The 18,920-nt window shown below is 44.0% G+C and overlaps 1 protein-coding gene across 8 annotated transcripts in view; it reads left to right on the forward strand.

Moving 5' to 3' along the window:
* The window catches only part of CDC42BPB (CDC42 binding protein kinase beta), a 174,891-nt gene that overhangs the window by 26,920 nt on the left and 129,051 nt on the right, over window positions 1–18,920 (forward strand). For all 8 annotated transcript variants that reach the window (XM_053257808.1, XM_053257816.1, XM_053257842.1 and 5 more), the window contains exon 2: window positions 9,619–9,710. In XM_053257808.1, the coding sequence (XP_053113783.1) occupies window positions 9,619–9,710 (92 nt within the window). The remainder of the gene's footprint in view (window positions 1–9,618; window positions 9,711–18,920) is intronic.

Here is an 18,920-nt window from a genome sequence, read left to right on the forward strand (position 1 = left end):
AAATCCCCACTGGTATGTTTCCCAGACTATGGGAAACACCTGTATCGGGCAGCAGCAATATAGGAAGATGCTGAAAGGCATCGTCTCATACTGCACGGGAGATGGCAATCGCAAACCCCTCCTGTATTCTGCCAAAGAAAAACCATAGGGCTCTCTGGTCTCCAGGAGTCAGCATCAACTCGACGGCACACTTTACTTTATTGTTAATGAAGAGTGGTCATAAATACAGTTAGTTGAAGTCCTTTACGCAGAGATGAAACTGGACAGTTTTCTTTGTGATATACACATAGCCTTTTGCATTGTTTTTAGAAAAGTTCTTTAAAGAAAAGAGTAATTGAAATGAGATGAGGTTACACATTAATCCACTGTCTCTAGACTGGAAATTTGACAACACTGTTGCTGGAAGACAGCTTAGTCAATTTGTTGTAGCATCTTCAATTAGTTCAGCACTTGTCCTCCAGTTGGCATGCAGAATAAAAGCGTTTGAAAAAGAGATCATGGGCATTTTCTTAGAAGTAACAATTACGTGAGAGGCAGTTACTAGCGAAGGTTTGGGGCAAAAACTCCTAAGACAAATCATATATACCCTAACCTGAAACCCACCAGCACAACACCTGAATTTTCCTTAATCTATACGTAATACAGTATTCTTTGCTTTTTGCTTCTTATCAGATCCTGTCCATGTCCCAGGAAATGAAAGGTTGGGCCATTTTCGGGCTCATTGAACAGACACAGGAGTGCCCCTGCGGAAGTGAATAAATATCCATACTGTAGGTAGAAAAAAGCCAGACATGAGAATTACTGGCCAGCAATGTTTTATCTTTAAGGACTTTTGAAAGCAATTGACATCCCCCCCACATACCGTGTTTCCCCGAAAATAAGACAGTGTCTTATATTAATTTTAGCCCCAAAAAATGCACTAGGGCAATTAGCAGTACATCAGAAATTACTGCTAGGTCTTACTTTCGGGGTAGGTCTTACTTTCGGGGAAACAGGGTATTAGTATCATGATGTTTTTGCTGCTCTCTCCTGAAACTATTAATAATAGTCTCTTCAGACAGTGGACTCCTAAGAACAGCCCTGCTGGATCAGACCCAAGGCCTATCTAGTTAAGCATCCTGTTTCACACAGTGGCCCACCAGATGCCTCTGATAAGCCCACATGCAATAGACAAGGGCGTGTCCTCTTTCCTGCGGTTGCTTCCCTGCAATTGCTATTTAGAGGCATCTTGCCTCTGAGGCTGGAGGTAGCCTGTAGCCATCAGACCATTGATAGACCTGTCCTCCATGAATTAGTCCTTTTTAAGGCCATCCAAGCGAGTGGCCGTCACCACATCCTGTGGCAGAGAATTCCATAGACTAACTATGCCTTGCGTGAAAAAATGCTTGCTTTTCTTGGTCCTAAATTTCCTGGCAATCAGTTTCATGGGATGACCCCTGGTTCTAGTATTGTGTGAGATGGAGGTATGCCATTGTCTAGACTTTGACAAATGTTCTTTGGATCTAGGAGCCAGCACAAAAATTCAGGGACCAGGCAATGGACATGTAGCAAAATTCCTGGACTTAGTGAAAAACACTGTTGAGGGAGAGAGTAAATAGACTTCTCTTTAACCCTTTTACCAATGACAGAAACTGGTCTGCCTGGAACAAAGATTTTATTAATTAACTCTACCTATGAATATCCTTGTCTATGCACCATGGTTAAATTTCTAGGCACTATGGTTCCCTGGCACCTGGGATCTGTCAAGGCCTGCCATTGTCATACCTCTGATCTCTGTGACCAGCGACAAGCAGGTGCCCAGAATACTGCATTATTTGATTGGAATTAATCTATAAGAGCTTATTTGTTCAGTAATGCACCTGTCATGGGCTCACCAAAGCAGGAACATGGCCAAGTATTTGTCTTCATTTGGTTCTGTCCAGGTGCCCTGTTGCTACTAGACTAGCTGTGTGATTAGACTACCCTAAATTTAATTTTGTTCATATGACTTTTTTTTAAATTTAAGGTTTCTTTTCAATGTCTAGATAATAACTGGTGATTTCTGGAAAGTGCAGCTCCTGTTTTTGAAACTGTAAGCCATAATGACTAGGAAGGCACTGTGACTTCACTCGGAAGCAGGCTGGTTTAAAATGGATCACTGTTTTGCTTAGCCGGCCAGACGGCTCTGAAGTGTGAAATGCCAACATACTGCCCCCCACCTGTCCCCCACCCATAGAGTATTAAATTCACTAACTCATTGCTGATCTTTTGGCTAATGCTGTGTCTGCTGTCACCGGATGTATTCAAATGGCATTGCAATAGTATACTGTAAGCTTTAAACAGGCAGATTGTTATAGCTATTTTAAAATCTATCCCAGTGTTGTCTTCTCACCCTTCCAAATTTCACCCAGTGATATTCATGTTCAATTTTTTAGTTTCTGTTTTTTGTGGCTTGACCATACTGCTACCCCACTTGTTCAGTTTTAACACAAAATTTTAGGGCATTTCTTAATCAGAACTTGTGCTGCCCTTCCATGTGCAAAACTGGGTGCTGGGCAGGGTGTGTGTATGAATGATCTTTCTGTCTTCTGATTTAGTGTGGAGAAGGGATGGGGGCATTGGAGTCATTGAAAAACGTATAAATAAGAATAATTAATAATAGTCTTACACTGTTTCCTGAAAACTCTTGGACTTTGGTAAGTTTAACCCATGGCTTAAGAGACTGTGAGCATTACATTGCACCACTCCTTCATTTTCCTTATATGTCATTTTTTTCCTCCCTTCATTCTCACAGTCACACAAGCAACATTTCTGTGCTGGGTTATAGATAGCTTTACCACTTCATGGTGGCGTAGATCTTGCAGAGTTGATTTCCTGGATTGCTGTGGCTTTTTCCTCCCTCAGGGAGCTATCTGTAGCCTGTAGGCCCTTTCAGACTGTAAGTGGTAGGATGTGTTGGAGTGCTAACAAGGAGCACTTTAAAAAATGTGCTGTTTGGTATTATGTATTCAGCTGGACCTTCCTCATGAAAGGAAGTGGGCAGGTAATGGAGCATGCATTCACATTACCAGGGCTTTCAAAGGTTTTGCTCCACATCATTTCTGTGGGGTCTTGTGACCAGCATCATAGTCTTAAATCATGTTCAAATATCATTCAACCCCATCCCCCAAATATTGGAATTACCCTCCCCACTATCCTTGCATCCTTCAAGAATCTGCTCCCCCTTTTACTTATGGTTCCCAGAGCAGTAAGAAGGTACAGCTCTGGCTTCTGTAGCTTGTGTCAAATGACACTGCAGTATACGGTTGTTTCCCTAAACTCAGTTGCTTTCCTTGGGGAATCTTGGGAGTTGTAGACTTTTCAAAGGCTGTGGAATTTGCAACAGCCTTTAGAAAGACTACAAGTACTGAGAACCGCTGCAGGAGGAAGCTACCTTTGACACCAGTTGCAGGGGAATAACAGCAGGAGAGAGGGCATGCCCTGAACTCATGCCTGTAGGCTTCCAGCAGCATCTGGTGGGCCACTGTGTGAAACAGGATGCTGGACTAGATGGGCCTTGGGCCTGATCCAGCGGGGCTGTTGTGTTCTTATGACTAGTGGAAAAATCTGCTGTTTTGTTATTTGAAACAAGCTGCAGAAGCCAGAGCGGTTTCACCTCACTGCCTTCAGGATTGTAAAGAAAGGGTGGGGGCGAGGAGGATAGGTTCTTGGCACAGTGTGCAGGGTAGGAGTTGTGGCTGGCAAACCTCTTCGATTTAAAAGTGCCCTAACTGAGAGTTTGGCCAGCCTGCATCACTGCAAGTATTCTAGCTAATGGCAGCAGTGAGTACCTGTCACGTACCTTGATGGAGTTTTGCCCAAGGCAAAAGTTTGACTTTCACTGACTTTTCAGTTAGATCTGAGGCTCTAAGGAAGTAAAACAGGGTGTGGGACAGACACAGTTGAAAATGACTAGTTGTTTGTTGCCATTTAAGAGGAAGTGGAATGCGAATAAAGGTGTGCCAGACCTTTATGTTTGTTAATCATTGCTCTTTGATAATTATCTTTTAAGTGGCAATAGGTTCTGTGTTTAGGAGATACTCTACCCCTGAGCTGCAGTCCCATCCATAATGTTACACATGCAGCAGTTGAGAACCTGGTTTATGTGTGAAGCCAAGCACGTGGACCAAGGAGGCACGGATTTTGCCTGCCACTGTTGGCCCATGGTGGGTGGCGGTGACCTTCAGAGGATCTCCCAATCCTCAGGAGCAGATTTTACAGGGACTGAGTTTCATCTCTTCTTTGTATAAATGTAAGTTCCTTTGTTCATCGAACAATTTAGGATACAACCCAATATTGCTTATATCTGTGAAGCAACCAATTAATATGCATGTTTATTTAGGAGGTATCTAAATAATAAATGGGAAATTTCATTTAAATCAATGATTTGAATTGATTTTCCCCCTCCTGATTTAAATCATGACTTTATTTGAAACAAAGTTAATTCAATCCACCCTGTCTATGCCAGATTTCATTTGTGGGTTTGCAAATTTGGTATTGCAAATTCCTGCACATACAAAATTAGCTTATCTGAGAAAAGGTTCGGCTACAACATTTCTCCCTGATGACTTTTAAATATGTAGGTAGAAGGACATTAACTTATGTGATCCCCAGTTGTAATCTAAAGTGGCAGAGCCCAAAAACAGTTTTGCCACCTCATTTGTTAGGCTTAAGTCTGGATCTCCAAGTACAGCAAAATTAGATGGCTGAATGTTGAGATGGTAGAATTGACTATACTAGGGCTGTGCACAAGATTGATTTTGCATTTTGTTTTGAGCTCAAAACAAAATGCAGAAAATGGAAACATTTCATCAAAACAGTGATTGACCAGGTTGTTTTGACAGAACAAAACTCAAAACATTTCGAGTGTTGTGGACATAGGCAACAATGGGGAAACTTGAAACGCTCCATTGTTCCCCATGGGTTGCTCCTAAGGACAAGTGGGTTGGGTGGTAGGGCATGATGTGTGCTACCCACAAAAGAAATGGGCAAGCAGGTGATAAAATAAATAAATAAAATTCTAATCTTTCTCCCCAAACCCCCGGTAGGATCGCAAACCAGTGCCAGGAAACAAATTGGCAAGGGAAAAACAGGCCTCCAAAATGGCACTCGAAACATCAAATAAAAATGGGGTTGTTTTGTTCCAAGCTCGAAACAGACCCTTTAAATAAAGAGCGTTTTTATTTCAAGCTTGAAACACCCTCTTTGGAGTCGAAACGTTTTGCACATCCCTGCTGCCTCAGACAGAAAGTAGAGGTTTGCATTTTTTTGAACGCTACTGCACATTTTAAAAAGTTCCCTGCAGGTAGAAAAAAATACAAGGTTTTAGCCATTGCATACTGTGCTAGTTTTCTACTTGACAGAGAGGGAAGGATTTTAAAGTTAACCCATATCTATAGTCTGAAATGGTTCCGTCTGTTCTGTCCCCTACTCTACCATTGTATTCCTACCTCATTCTGCAGTATGAGTCACTAATTTGTAGAAGATCCTGCTTGTCTGCAGAAAAGTAGGGCTGGACTTGAAAACATTTAGACATATGAGTCTGTCAAGTGCATAGATGGGGAAAGTATTAACTATAATGTCATGAAAGAAATATGCTGCTTAATTGTAACTTACTGGGGAAGTAGCCAGACCCATTAGGTCCTACCCAACTATCTAATCTCTTGAGTGGTGTAGATGCTGCTAATCCACATTCTTAAAGAGGAAGGCACACTAAAACTGATGTAAAAAGAGGCTTGGCAAGTGATCTGAAGGAGGTTCAGTTTGGTCAAAAAGAGTAACAGTAGAAATCAAAGCATAAAGCGGCATTCTGTTCCTGGGTTTTTAAAGTACAACATATCCCCCCCCCCCAATCTCTTGTAACTTTAGGTAGTAATCCCAGTATTAATTAATCCCTTGCCTGTGTATCTGTTCAGCTTTCTTATCAGTCTCTAGCGTACTGGGTTATCTTACAGGATAGTCTTCTCAATAAAAAAATCTTAATGTGTTCCCATACTAGTTTTGCACGCACTTGTGGCCTGACTGCAAAACCCTCTTTTTTAAAAAAAGTATCAATGCCTGTTCTTTGTTAAGGGAAGTGAATACTCCAGAGTACAATCTGCATAAAGCAATGACTCTAGGTAAGTATGGGTGGAAACTTGCCCAGTTCTTGCCTGCGTACCTTCAGATAGTATATATTTTCTGAGGATGTCATATCTGGGTGTATGTAATGCAGGCGTGTGAGTGTGTACAGCATATTTATCTGTTAAGATGACTCATGTAGCACCCTCTAAATTCACAGTAAGGCCTGACTCTTTAAAATGGTGTTGCAATAATGCTTAGAGACTCCATCTGCTTGAGTTTTCCTGTACCTAAATGTTGGCCTAAGGAACATCTCCTTATACCACTTGATTTTCATTCAAAGAAATGAGCTGCTTTTAGTTGTTAAACTCCCTCAGTTATGTTGCCAGACTTTCTAGTTGAAATGGTCCTTGTGGGGAAAGTCCTGGTTCTGTGTGTGCATGTTGGTAGGTGCTCCATGTCCTGCATATTGCTGTGCTCCAAAATAATTTCCTTTGTCACGGAAACCTGAATTTCTTGCCAGCATTAACAGAAATAATTTATTAAATATTTATTTGCCAGGGGTGTAGTGATCCAGTCCAATAAAACAGAGGCGGAAACTCAAAATGGTTCAAGGTGGTATTTATTAGGGATTCTAGATGCATTTCAAAGTAGAGAATCTTCTTCCTTGGGAGTAATACCTTACCTGCTTTAGAGGCACACACACAGGTCTGGTGACTGCTCTCTACTCAACAGTAACAGTCCACATGCTGGAGGGAGATGAATTGAAATGCCTCTGAGCTGCCCTTTCCATGTCCTCAAGAAAATCTCAAGTATCTTCTTTCCCTTTTCTACCTCTTGCCATACCAGCAGTGGCTGCATTCCTCACGTTTGTGCCCACATATATCCCAGCTGCCAAACCAAAAATAATAATAATTTTTTTTAAGAGGTAGCAGTGAATCAAGAACACAAATGTGATTTTTGGATTCTAACCACAGGCAGCATCCCATCTTAGAAGTGATAGTGTTCACCCTGGTTTTGAAGGGTGAAAGGGACCCTTCATTTTTCTCTTCTCTGCTGCCTTCCCACCCACCCCCCATCCTTTTGGGCTTTAGTTTAATTCTGTTTTAAGAAAAAGAGAGCAAGGAAGAAGAATGTGGTGTTTGTACAATTTTACTCTCAACTTCACTGTCATTCTTTAGAAGAGAATTATGCTGTGGGCTGTTAAGCCAGGGAGGGACTAGTGGAAATATGCACAAGTGGCAGTGGTTGTTGGGTCCTAGTGCCCTCTTGGGATTTTTTAGCTGTCAGAATTGCAAAACTACTTGTCAAATGCCACTGTTGTAGAAACCGTGGGCTGATTTTACGATATAACTTTGAAACAGTGCCAGCCTCTTTTTATTGAGCAAATGTACCTTTCATGCTACAGTTTACTTGTTGGATCTTGATTTGTAATTTGTTGATGGTGGATCAAGCCGTGACAGCTGCTTTTAAATCGAAGGCCTGCAAACCACAAAGAGGACTTTGAGAGGGCAAATACAGTGTGCTAGGCCAGTTAGGTGAGCTATGGATTTCGACACCACACCCAAGAATAGGACCTTTTAGACTTTTCTTGACTGTTTTTGTAAGAGCACTGATGTTGTTTTTATCTTACATATTAAGTAATCCAAAAACCTTTGGTTTAAAATGAGAGTTAAGCTGCTTTACATTTTCACTTGTGCCCTAAAAGGAATGGAAGTTGAAAGCTAAGGTGCACATCTTAATTTACGTGCCATATAAGCTGTAAAGACTTGGTACATGCAGGTATATGATGATAGCTTTAGAAATGAGGCTCCATGCACCCACACTTTGCCTTGATCAGAGATGCATCAGGCAGAAGTTCATCAGGGGCATCTCTAGGAAGTGACTATGGAAGCTGCATCTGTTAAATGTCTGCCTGGATGCATCCATCCACAGCCCAGTGTCCAACTGAAAGACTGACTCTACACACCTGTTGGCAAATGATGTGGTATTATTATTATTATTATTATTATTATCTTGTTTACACAGTCAGACAGGTGCTATTGACTGGTTTGTTTTATCCAGACATCGAGTCCTTCCCAAGGACCTGGGATGCCAGAATTTTATTGTCAATTGTTATAGATATTGTCGCAGAATATAGGCTGTTCCCAGTAAAGCTGCTTTTTGTAATTGGCTGATGGTGATTTCTGTGGCCCCTATGGTGTTGAGGTGCTCTTCAAGGTCTTTTGGAACTGCACCCAGGGCGCCAATGACCACTGGGATTATTTTGGTCTTTTTCTGCCACAGCCTTTCAATTTCAATTTGTAGATCTTTGTATTTGGTGATTTTTTCTATTTCTTTTTCTTCGATTCTGCTATCCCCTGGTATTGCTATGTCAATTATTTTGACTTGTTTTTCTTTCTTCTCGACTACAGTTATATCTGGTGTATTGTGTGGCAGATGTTTGTCTGTTTGTAGTTGGAAGTCCCATAATATTTTTACATCTTCATTTTCTACCACTCTTTCAATTTTATGGTCCCACCAATGTTTGGCTACAGGTAGCTTGTATTTTTTGCAGATGTTCCAGTGTATCATCCCTGCTACTTTGTCATGCCTTTGTTTGTAGTCAGTCTGTGCGATCTTTTTACAACAGCTGATGAGGTGGTCCACTGTTTCATCTGCTTCTTTACAAAGGCAGCACTTGCTGTTTGTGGTGGATTTTTTGACTTTTGCTCTTATTGCATTTGTTCTTGGTGCCTGTTCTTGCGCAGCCAGTATTAAACCCTCTGTTTCTATCTTCAAGTTGGCAAATGATGTGGAATTTTTATTATTATTATTATTATTTCAGTTTCTATACTGCCCTTCCAAAAATGGCCCAGGGCGGTTTACACAGAGAAATAACAAATAAATAAGATGGCTCCCTGTCCCCAAAGGGCTCACATTCTAAAATGAAACACAAGATAGACACCAGCAACAGTCACTGGAGGTCCTGTGCTGGGGGTGGATAGGGCCAGTTACTCTCCCCCTGCTAAATAAAGAGAATTGCCATGTTAAAGGTGCCTCTTTGCCAGTTTAGCAGGGGGACATGGTAGCAGGGGCGTAACTACCATTAGGCAAGGGGAGGCAGTCGTCTTGGGGCCCCATTGCCTCAAGGGCCCCCCCAGAGGCATGCATATATATATATATAGAGAGAGAGAGAGAGAGAGAGAGAGAGACAGACAGACAGAGAGATGCACACAGACACACACACACACACACACACACTTATTTATTTATACACACAGACATGAATATTAAAAACTAAAACATTGATTAAGGCTGCCTTATGCAGGTTTGTAAAGAGCTGTTTTTCTGATTGCTAATGAAATGCCTACTGATGACCAGATGGGAAACTTCTGTAAATGGGAAAATAAATGGTTCCTTTCTTTTGTGACCATAATGTATGCTGAATTATTAACATAGGTAACCGTAACAAGTCATGTGACTAACTTTTAGGGGCTTAATTGCAAGGCTGGACTAATGATCAGACTTTCATTTGTGATTTTCTCTTATTTTCAACAGCAAAGCCGTTTACACAGCTGGTGAAGGAAATGCAGCTTCATCGAGATGACTTTGAAATAATAAAAGTCATTGGCAGAGGTGCATTTGGTGAGGTAAGATGCCTCTGCAGCTCAATTTCAGGGTGGGTTTTTTTTTGCTAATGTTGCAAATACAGTCTGTGCCTTCCTTTCATATGTGAGGGTTGGTTGTTGTTTTTTTGCTGCAGTCGACCAAGGCTTGGATCCTAATTGCTGTTCTGCCAACAGATCAGGGCTTTCCTGCCTCCCCCTTTCTTTAGCAGCATTCTCCTAAGAATCTGCTGTTGGGGACCCTCTGCTGTAGCAGGATGGCATGAACATCATTGATTCGATGTTTTAAATGATTTTAATTGTAAACCGCCCAGAGATGCAAGTTTTGGGTGGTATAGAAATATTATTAAAAATAACTAAATAAATAAAAATGTGACACAGAGAGCTTCAACAGGATGGGGTGGGTGGTCAAACGCAAGAGCAGCGTAGGATCCAAGCTTAACATGGGCACCCTGCTAGAATCTGTAACTAATCTATAGCTTTCACATGGGTAAGCTATTTATTTATTTATTTATTGTTGAATTTATATACCGCCTTTCATTAAAAACAACCTCAAGGTGGTTTACAAAAGTTTAAAAACATACAATAAAAATGACAATTAAAATATTAAGCTAAAAATATAAAACAAATCTAATTTAAAAACTATAAATTACAAGCATAAAAACTATAAATGAGTAAAAACACACAGCAGTAGAAAGAGTCATGTAAAAGCCTGAGTAAAAAGCCAAGATTTAAGAAGCTTTCTAAAAACTTTGATGGAGTCCGATTTATGGAATTTATGGAATATAATACATCATTTAAAACAGGGGTTCTTAATCTGGGGTAAGTGGACTCACCCAGTTATGGTGGTCCATCTTTGCTACACTTAATTTAATTTCCATCTTGGTGAGGCAGAATAAAGTTCTTGAAAATACCTATCCAGAGTATGTATGTTTTCCTCTTAACTTTTACTTATAGAAATATATAAATGGGGTTGGGGCCTGTGGGTAATAGGTGCAAAAAGATTAAGAACCCCTGATGCTGACTAAGCAACCCTGTCACACAATGTTTGTAGTGGCAGGTAAACTGAATTGTTCGGCATCTTAGAAACAAAGAACGACGTTAGTGTTTTTAAGTGGGAGTATGGTATGTAAAATAGGGATGTGCACGGAACCACGGAGGCATGGTTCGGCACTGGGGTGTGTCTGGCTTTAAGGGCGGGGGGGGTAGTATTTACCCCTCCCGCCGCTTTTCCCCCTCTGGCGCTCCACTTCGGTGCAAAGTTTTTGGGGTGGCAGAGTTCCTCCCTGCCGCCCCTGCCCCCATCGTTGTCCAGAAAAAGGGGAAGTTGCCGCCATGCATGCGCCCGTTGTGGTGCGCCTGCGTGCGTGTGCTGCACACATCACATGTTGTGTGTGTGACGTCACAACCTGTGACATGTGCGGCGCGTGCACGGCAGCAACAGGCGTGCGCTGCGACGGGCACATGTGTGGCGCCAACTTCTCCTTTTTCTGGACAACGATGGGGGCAGGGGCAGCAGGGAGGAACTCTGCCGCCCCAAAAACTTTGCACCAAAGTGGAGTGCCGGAGGGGGAAAAGCGGCGGGAGGGGTAAGTACTACCCCCCCTTAAAGCCAGACATGCCCCCCCCCCCCCGACCACCAGCCCGGCCCAATTCCGAACCAGTTCGGAGGCCTCTTAGATGGCCCCGGACAGGTTCTGTGCACACTCCTAATGTAAAATATAAAGCAAAGCTTCTGCTTTAGTTCATTATATGGCTGAAGAGCAAAGTGTTTGAATATGATATGCAAAGATAGCACCAATGCAAAGCGACCAGTGTTCCCTCTAACAGGGATTCCCCAATGTTGTTGACTACAATTCCCAGAATCCCCAAGCAAAAGCCTTTGCAGCTGGGGATTCTGGGAGTTGTAGTCAACATCTGGGGAACACTGAAAGAGACTTAATGGAGAGTTTGCAGACATGAACAGGGATGTGCAAAACGTCTCAAGTGTTTTGAGCTCAAAACAAAATGCTCTCTAAATAAAGGATCTGTTTTGAGTTTGGAACAGAACAACCCCATTTTGATTGAAACATTTCAATGTTTTGAGCACCATTTTGGAGGCCTGTTTCCCCTTGCTGATTGGACGATCTCCTTGCTGCTAGTTTGGCTTCTTATACAAATCAAGTGTTGTCATGAGCAAATGGAGGGGGGGGGAGCCCAAAAGGAGTGTGTTTCAAAATGTATTCAAAGGGACTAGGAGGCAGAGAGAGCCTTTATAGTGTGCCTCTTGAATAAGATACATCAGGAAAGGAGGAAGCTTGGTTTGATTTTTGTGGTTTTCTTTTCTGAGCATTGAATATAATATGCTGTGCTATTGGTGCTATAACTATCTGGTTTTGCGGGATCTCTGATAAAGGCAGAACTTGGCTGCCCGCCTTTCTTGAGTTGTGGTTTGTTTTGTTTGTGAGATCCTATTGTGGTAAGTAATGGACAGTGGCAGCTCTGTGTGTGTGTGTGTGTGTAATATTTCTTGTTGATTGCTGTGATGGCCTTGTCTGGCCTTGAGACTAACTTGTGCTTCACTCACTGCTCTGCTCTGCTCTGCAATTGGCATTGCAAGGTGTACTCAGTCAAAATGTGGCTCAAGTTGCTCTAGCTAGCTTATGGCTATGTTTGCTGCTATGGCAGCTATTACAATGCTAGTAAGTAACATAAGGAGACATAATTGTGTATGAGAGCAACTTGCGCCAATGATGTTACTGCAGCGCAGGCACTGTAGCTGGCCGTGGATTCTGGGTCAGTGATTCTTTTTTGGCTATATCTGGACTGTGTTTGAAATGAGTGTTCTGTTTTGGGAGGGACAGATTTGCTGTTTACTATGTCCTTCCTCATTGTTCTTCAAGGCAGGATTGCAAAATGAATTGCAAGTTGCAATGCAAAACTTGTGTACGTGCCATAGGGAACAATGGGGAAACTCGAAACACGTCATTGTTCCCCGTGGGTAGCTCCTAGGGATACCAAAGTGGGCTGAGTGGTAGGGCATGCTGGGTGTTACTTACCGCCCAATTTTTTGGTGGGTTGTGTGGTAAGTGGGCAATTTTAAGCAAAATTTTAACCTTTTGGGGAAAGGTTAAAAATTGCCCACTTCCCAATTTCTTTTGTAGGTTGCGTGGTAGGTAGCATCCATCATGCTCTCCACCCAACCCATTTTGGTGTCCCTAGGAGCTACCCATGGTGAACAGTGATGCGTTTCGAGTTTCCCCATTGTTCCCTATAGCCGAAACAATTGAAAGGTTTCAAATCTGTTTCGTCAAAACAGCTGGTTCAGCTGCTATTTTGATGAAACATTTTGGCCATCTGCATTTTGTTTCAAGCTCAAAACAAAATGCAAAATCTGTTTCGTGCACATCCAATTCTCTAGACATGAAGACATAATATGTTAGGTCTGAAGAAATGGATCCTTCAGTGATAAATGAGGGTAGAATAAATATTTTAAGAGGCTCTTCAGTCACACAGAGTATTCTGACATGTATTTGGATAAAAGAGGCTGGCTCACAGTAGAGGAGGGCTGAGCCTGAACTCTTGCCTGTTTTAGACACAAGACTTAAATGCTGAAAGAGTTCCAAGGTAGTTTCATGGACTTACTACAGACTCCAGCTACAGCCACATAATCTTCTTTATTGCTTGCAAAAGTTTGTGTATGTGTGCTGAAGTTTCTCATTGTTTTTCCTCTAGCAGCAACTCTTTGTAATGCATTAGGGGATGAGAAAGCAACCTGCTAACACTTTTCCTGCCACAACTTCTAATGCCATGCCATCCTGCTCTTGAGGAGCCACCCATCCACAGGAGCAGTTCTAGGAGGTGGCACAGGAGGCTGCAAAGAGAACGGGAGATCGGAGAAAATGATGCCTCCTTCCTTCCACTTGTATTACAAGTGGTTAGGATACAACTCAATGTTCATGGGACACTGATGTGCAGCAGGGCAGGAGCTGGGAAGAGTAAAAGGTCTCTTTCTGCTCACACTTTGAGTGCTAATGATACAACCCATTATTTTTCTTCCCTTCTGTTAAATTATTTGCAAATTAAGGACAGAATATCTGACTTGCTTGTATGTCACTGTTGTAAATAAGCTGTTGTGATTATTTGATTAGATACAGCATTTGTCTATAATACTGTTGTGACGAAATGGGGATTACTCTATGCTTTCCTGGGATCTACACTCAGTAGAGAGATTGCTCTAATCCCCAATCTAGGAGCACGCCGCTCCTTCGAGGTAGGCTGCCGCCAATTGAAGACTGATCTAAAGCCACTAATCAGGTTTAGAAACAGCTTCAACAACTGAGAACTGTCTGACTTGGGACTTACAGGCACTGTACATCCGGAGTCCGTACAATCCAGCTCTAGACAACAGTATATTATTCCGAAAACGACTCAACGGTAGCGAATGACCTTACAAGGCACATGGGAAAGAGTTTTGCAAGTAACCCTCCAGAAACCTCCAAATCAGACTGAGAGCACTTCTAAGTCCATGAACTTTATTAAGATACATGGGTTGCACACAGAATAAGGAATTGGGGGAAATAGGGGGAACTGTAAGTAAAGAAAGGCACACGGGAATTCAAAAGAAAATACAAAAATAGCTAGCTAGCTAACTGGCAGTGACTTATACCTTCGTCTAGCAGTAGGCAGTTCTTCTGTGGTCTCTGTCCATCACACAGATGGGCTTCCATGCAGCGTAAGAAGCATCTGGAAACCTCACAAGCTAATCTTTTTTTCTTCTGCTTTAGAGTAGGTAGCTAGGCTCCACCCATGTACACCTTAGTCAAATGACCCTCACCCTCCTCAGTTCTTTTTTGTCCACCAAAGGAGAAACATCTTAAAACCTCACAGGTTTTATTTTGTCAGAATTTATAATTTTAGGTTTATTCCTTCTGCCCTCCTCTACCATACTTCTCCCTTTACCGCCCCCCCCCCTTTTATTCGTGTTTAGTATCCCCACTGGCTTCTCTTCCCTTTACTGAGGTGCATGCTGAGGGGACTTAACGCACCGTATGGCCAGTTTATTGGCCTTTAAACGTTGTCAAAAGTGCAGATCAGCTTTTCCCTCCTCGGGCGGACATAGTTTGTGCTTATTCTGTCTGAGGGAGTCCCACGTTACTGTGTCCTGCACACACTGCCAGAAATTTTCAAAACAGGCAAAAAGAAACATGGCATCTTGACTGCACTTATATCTGTGGGAACGCATCCTATCAGCTGAAGTTATGGAGCAGTCTGACAGTGGATCTACGTTCAGTCATACCAAGTGGGTTGTGTTGTCTGCAGTGGTAGCTCTGAGTCTCCTGTGACTCCCTCGGGGACTCCCTCTGCCTCTAATATGCCAGTTTCTGTAATGCTGCTGCAGGAAGCCCCTGAGGTTACTCAGGTGCGCTGTGCCATTCGAACTGTGATGTAGACCCCTGCGGGGCCCTCTGACGATTCTGCTGGCCTGAAAAGGCACAAGAAAAAGAAAGATAAGGCCAGGGCTACCTTGGTGCCGAAGGCAAAGTTGACACCGATCTTGGCAGCTCCTGTGGCCTTGCATGTGCAGAACATGACTGTCCCAAAGCACTCAGAACTTTCTACAGAGCCGGCTAAGAAGAAGACTAAAAAGCAAAGCAAGCCTTGTAAGGACCATCAAGAAACGGAGCAACAGCTGGCCACTGAGAGACTGGGAGTCTTTCCCCACTCCCCGGTTGGAGTGCCCACTGGAATGCAGGCAGTAAAGCCACTTTCCCCCAACTGCTCTAAAGCAAGAGTTCCCCGACGTGATCAGAGTGCTCTTGTCAGCAACGCTCATGCCTTTGAATCTGATCTGTCAGAGTCGGGGCAGAACGTTGTGGGTCCGCATACTCTGGGGAAGACAGTGGTCCCGATGTATATATGCCTAGAGCACGCACACACTCCTCGTGCCAGTCTATTAAGTACTCCTCATCATAGGATTATGACCAAACCGATAAGAGTAACCCTGAGGGGATGGAATATATGGGACGTTATCAGAGCTCCTATAGAGACTGAAACTATCAGAAGAGGGGCTTTCGGGAGCGATCTAGAACGCCTAGAAGAGGTTATTGTTCGGCTCTGGTTCTCCTTATCGACATGGGTAGAGGGTGATCACCCATCTTAGAAGGAGCTCTCCTCCTTACAAGAGACGTCATTGCCATTTCTATAATGGGACGAATGCGGTAGCGTCCCAGATTCGGGGTCTCCAGACTGCTTGGCCCTGATGGATGACCATTCTCAGCCTGCGCCGGCTATTCCTACTCAGCATAAGAGTGCATCAGCTGTAGTTCCTGTCGCAGACAAAAGAGCTCAACCTGCGTTTGCTCATGCTCAACCCTTAGGGAATGTTATGGAATTGTCATTGGACCCTGTCTGCCTGGTCCCACCTGAAAAGATTCTGGAATCCTCAGACTCCTCAAGTGACTCTGATCCGGACTCTAGAACTTCTTCAAGTGAGGATGGTCCTGTCTCAAAGCATGACTGCCAAAAGGATGAGACTGACCCCTCATCCCCATCTGGGGACTGCAACACTTTTCCTTCCAACATGTCTAAAATGGCTGGTGCCCTTGGTATCCAATTCCAAGAAGTAGCCAAGCCATCCGCTAACCCCTTGTTTGATGTTTTAGGGGAAGGTTCATCTCAGTTTATGGCAATACCCATGAATCAATCTCTCTTGGACATCACACAGAGTTTTGAGGGGAAATCATCCTCTGTCCAGGCAGTTTCTAGGAAAGTGGAGAATCTATACAAGATTTGAGCTGAAGACTTTACATTCTTGCATAAACATCCAGCATTGAACTCTATTGTAGTAGAGGTGGCACAGACGAAGTCTAAAAATAAGCTCCTGTCTACTCGAGTGGGTAGGGAAGGATGCAGGTTGGATGCTATGGGCAAGCGGGTGTACTCTAGTGCTGTGATGCCAATGAAGATTGTGACCTACCAGGCCTGCATGTTCAGATATAACCATCTCCTTTGGGAGAAACTAGCAGAGCATCTTGAGTCCCACCAACCACCACAACATGAGGCGATCTTGTCCTTGCAGAAGGAAGGTTACAAGCTGAGCAGGCAGGTCCTCCATACTTCAACCGATTCTGTGGCCATGTCTCTGACCATGTCAATTTCCTTGTGTTGTCATGCCTGGCTTCGGTTGTCTGGCCTGCATACAGAAGCACGGACCAGGATAGAGGACCATCCATTCGATGGCTTAGCCTTGTTTGGAGCTCAGACAGATGAGATGATGGAGTGAGTACAGAAGCTGCGGAAGACAGCAAAATCCATGAGCTTCACCTCGGCTTTGTCAGCTCCCCAGTATGCTAGGTCCTTTCGTTCACAGCAGCCCTACCAATTTCATCCATCTGTGCCTCACTGTTACGACTACTCCTTTTTAGAGGTGTGCACGGAACCGCGGAGCTGCGGTCCGGCACTGGGGTGGGAGGTTCTAACAAAGTACGGGGGGGGGGCTTTAGTTACCCCCCAAAGAACGTCACTGTATTCTTTTGAGTAAGCGGGCGGCATACCTCCTTGCCGCCCGCTTCATTCCCCCTCTGGCGCGGCTCTTCTCCTTTAAATTCTCAATCGCGCGGCAGGGTATCTTCCAGTCCCTGCCGCCCGGCTCTTCATCAATGTCCCCGCTCGGCTGCCCCCTGTGCAGTCCCAAGACCCCTGCCGCCCCTTCCCTTCCCATTTCAAGGGGTCGGCAGGAGAACTCCCCTACCGACCCCGTCCCCTTCCCCGGCTGCGCTGCAAATGGCTTCTAGGAAGCCTTTTGTGCGCCTGCGCAAAAGGCTTCCTAGAAGCCATTTGCAGCACAGCCGGGGAAGCGAGCGGATGGCAGGGAGTTCTCCCGCCGCCCGCTCGCTAAAGTCCTAGTTCTTTAGCCTTTGCTTGAATGGCACTAGTCCAAGGAAGAGTTCCTCCATCATATAAATTATCTGGAACTCTTGGCCATATTTAAGGCCTTAAAGGGTTTTCTGTCAGAAGTGGAAGGCCGTCACATACAAATAACAGACAGTACTACAATCAAGGCCTATATCAACAGACAAGGGGGGAATGTGTCTTGTTCCCTACTAGCCCTGACGCTCAAGCTCTGGCATTGGGCCTTACTACATCACATGGTCCTTTCCTCCATTGACATCAAGGGAGACTTGATGTGTGAGCACTGGAAGATATTCCCCTCAGGGGATGGAGCCGCTCTGGGAAGAGCAGAAGGTTCCAAGTTCCCTCCCTGGCTTCTCCAAGATAGGGCTGAGAGAGACTCCTGCCTGCAACCTTGGAGAAGCCGCTGCCAGTCTGTTAAGACAATACTGGGCTAGATAGACCAATGGTCTGACTCAGTATATGGCAGCCTCCTATGTTCCACTCCAGAACGGGAGTCGGGAACGGTTCACTGGGCGTCACCTTAACAACCACATGGTCGGGGAAGTTTCTGTATCTGTTTTCTCTGTTTCCCCTCCTTCTGCGAGTTCTCCAGAAGTTGGACCTGGAATTGGCAGACTGCATTCTCATAGCTTCTTAGTGGCCGCGTTGTCCATGGTTCCTACATCTCCTGCACCTCTTGAAGGGTTGGTTCTTGCGACTTCCTCTCCTAACATCGTTGTTGTTGCTGTAAGACAGTCAGATTCTCCATCCAGACATAAAAATATTGCTCCTGACGGCGTGGAGGATCCGGCTGTCTGGTCATCGGAACTGAAGGAAGTTTACGTGCCTAGCAGGAAGCCGTCTGCATTGAAATTGTATGCTGCAAAATAGAAATGTTTTTCGGAATTCGTGGCCTTGCGAGATTCACCTGATCCTACTCATACAAATCTTGCAGTAATCCTTGCTTATCTATCAGAGTTAAAAAAAGTCGGGACTCTCTATGTCCTCTGTCTGAGTTCATTTGGCTGCCATCTCAGCCTTCCGGGAGATTGTTGCCAATAACCCCTCCTTGTTCATCTTAAAGGAGATTAAGCAATTCTTAAAGGGTCTCGCTCACCTGTACCCGAATACGCCCTCAATAACACATTCCTGGGACTTGCAGTGTGTGCTCATGGCACTAATGGGTAAACCCTTTGAACCGTTGGCAACCTGTGACTTAAGACTACTGACTCTTAAAACAGTCTTCCTTGTCGCTTTCACGTCGGCCAGGAGGGTGGGGGAACTGAGGTCTTTACGATGTGATCCCCTATTCTTGTTGTTTCAAAAGGAGAAAGTTGTATTTCGAGTTGACGTGTTATT

The sequence above is a fragment of the Hemicordylus capensis genome, chromosome 1 (genome assembly GCF_027244095.1).
Source record: "Hemicordylus capensis ecotype Gifberg chromosome 1, rHemCap1.1.pri, whole genome shotgun sequence".
Taxonomy (NCBI): Eukaryota; Metazoa; Chordata; class Lepidosauria; order Squamata; family Cordylidae; genus Hemicordylus; species Hemicordylus capensis.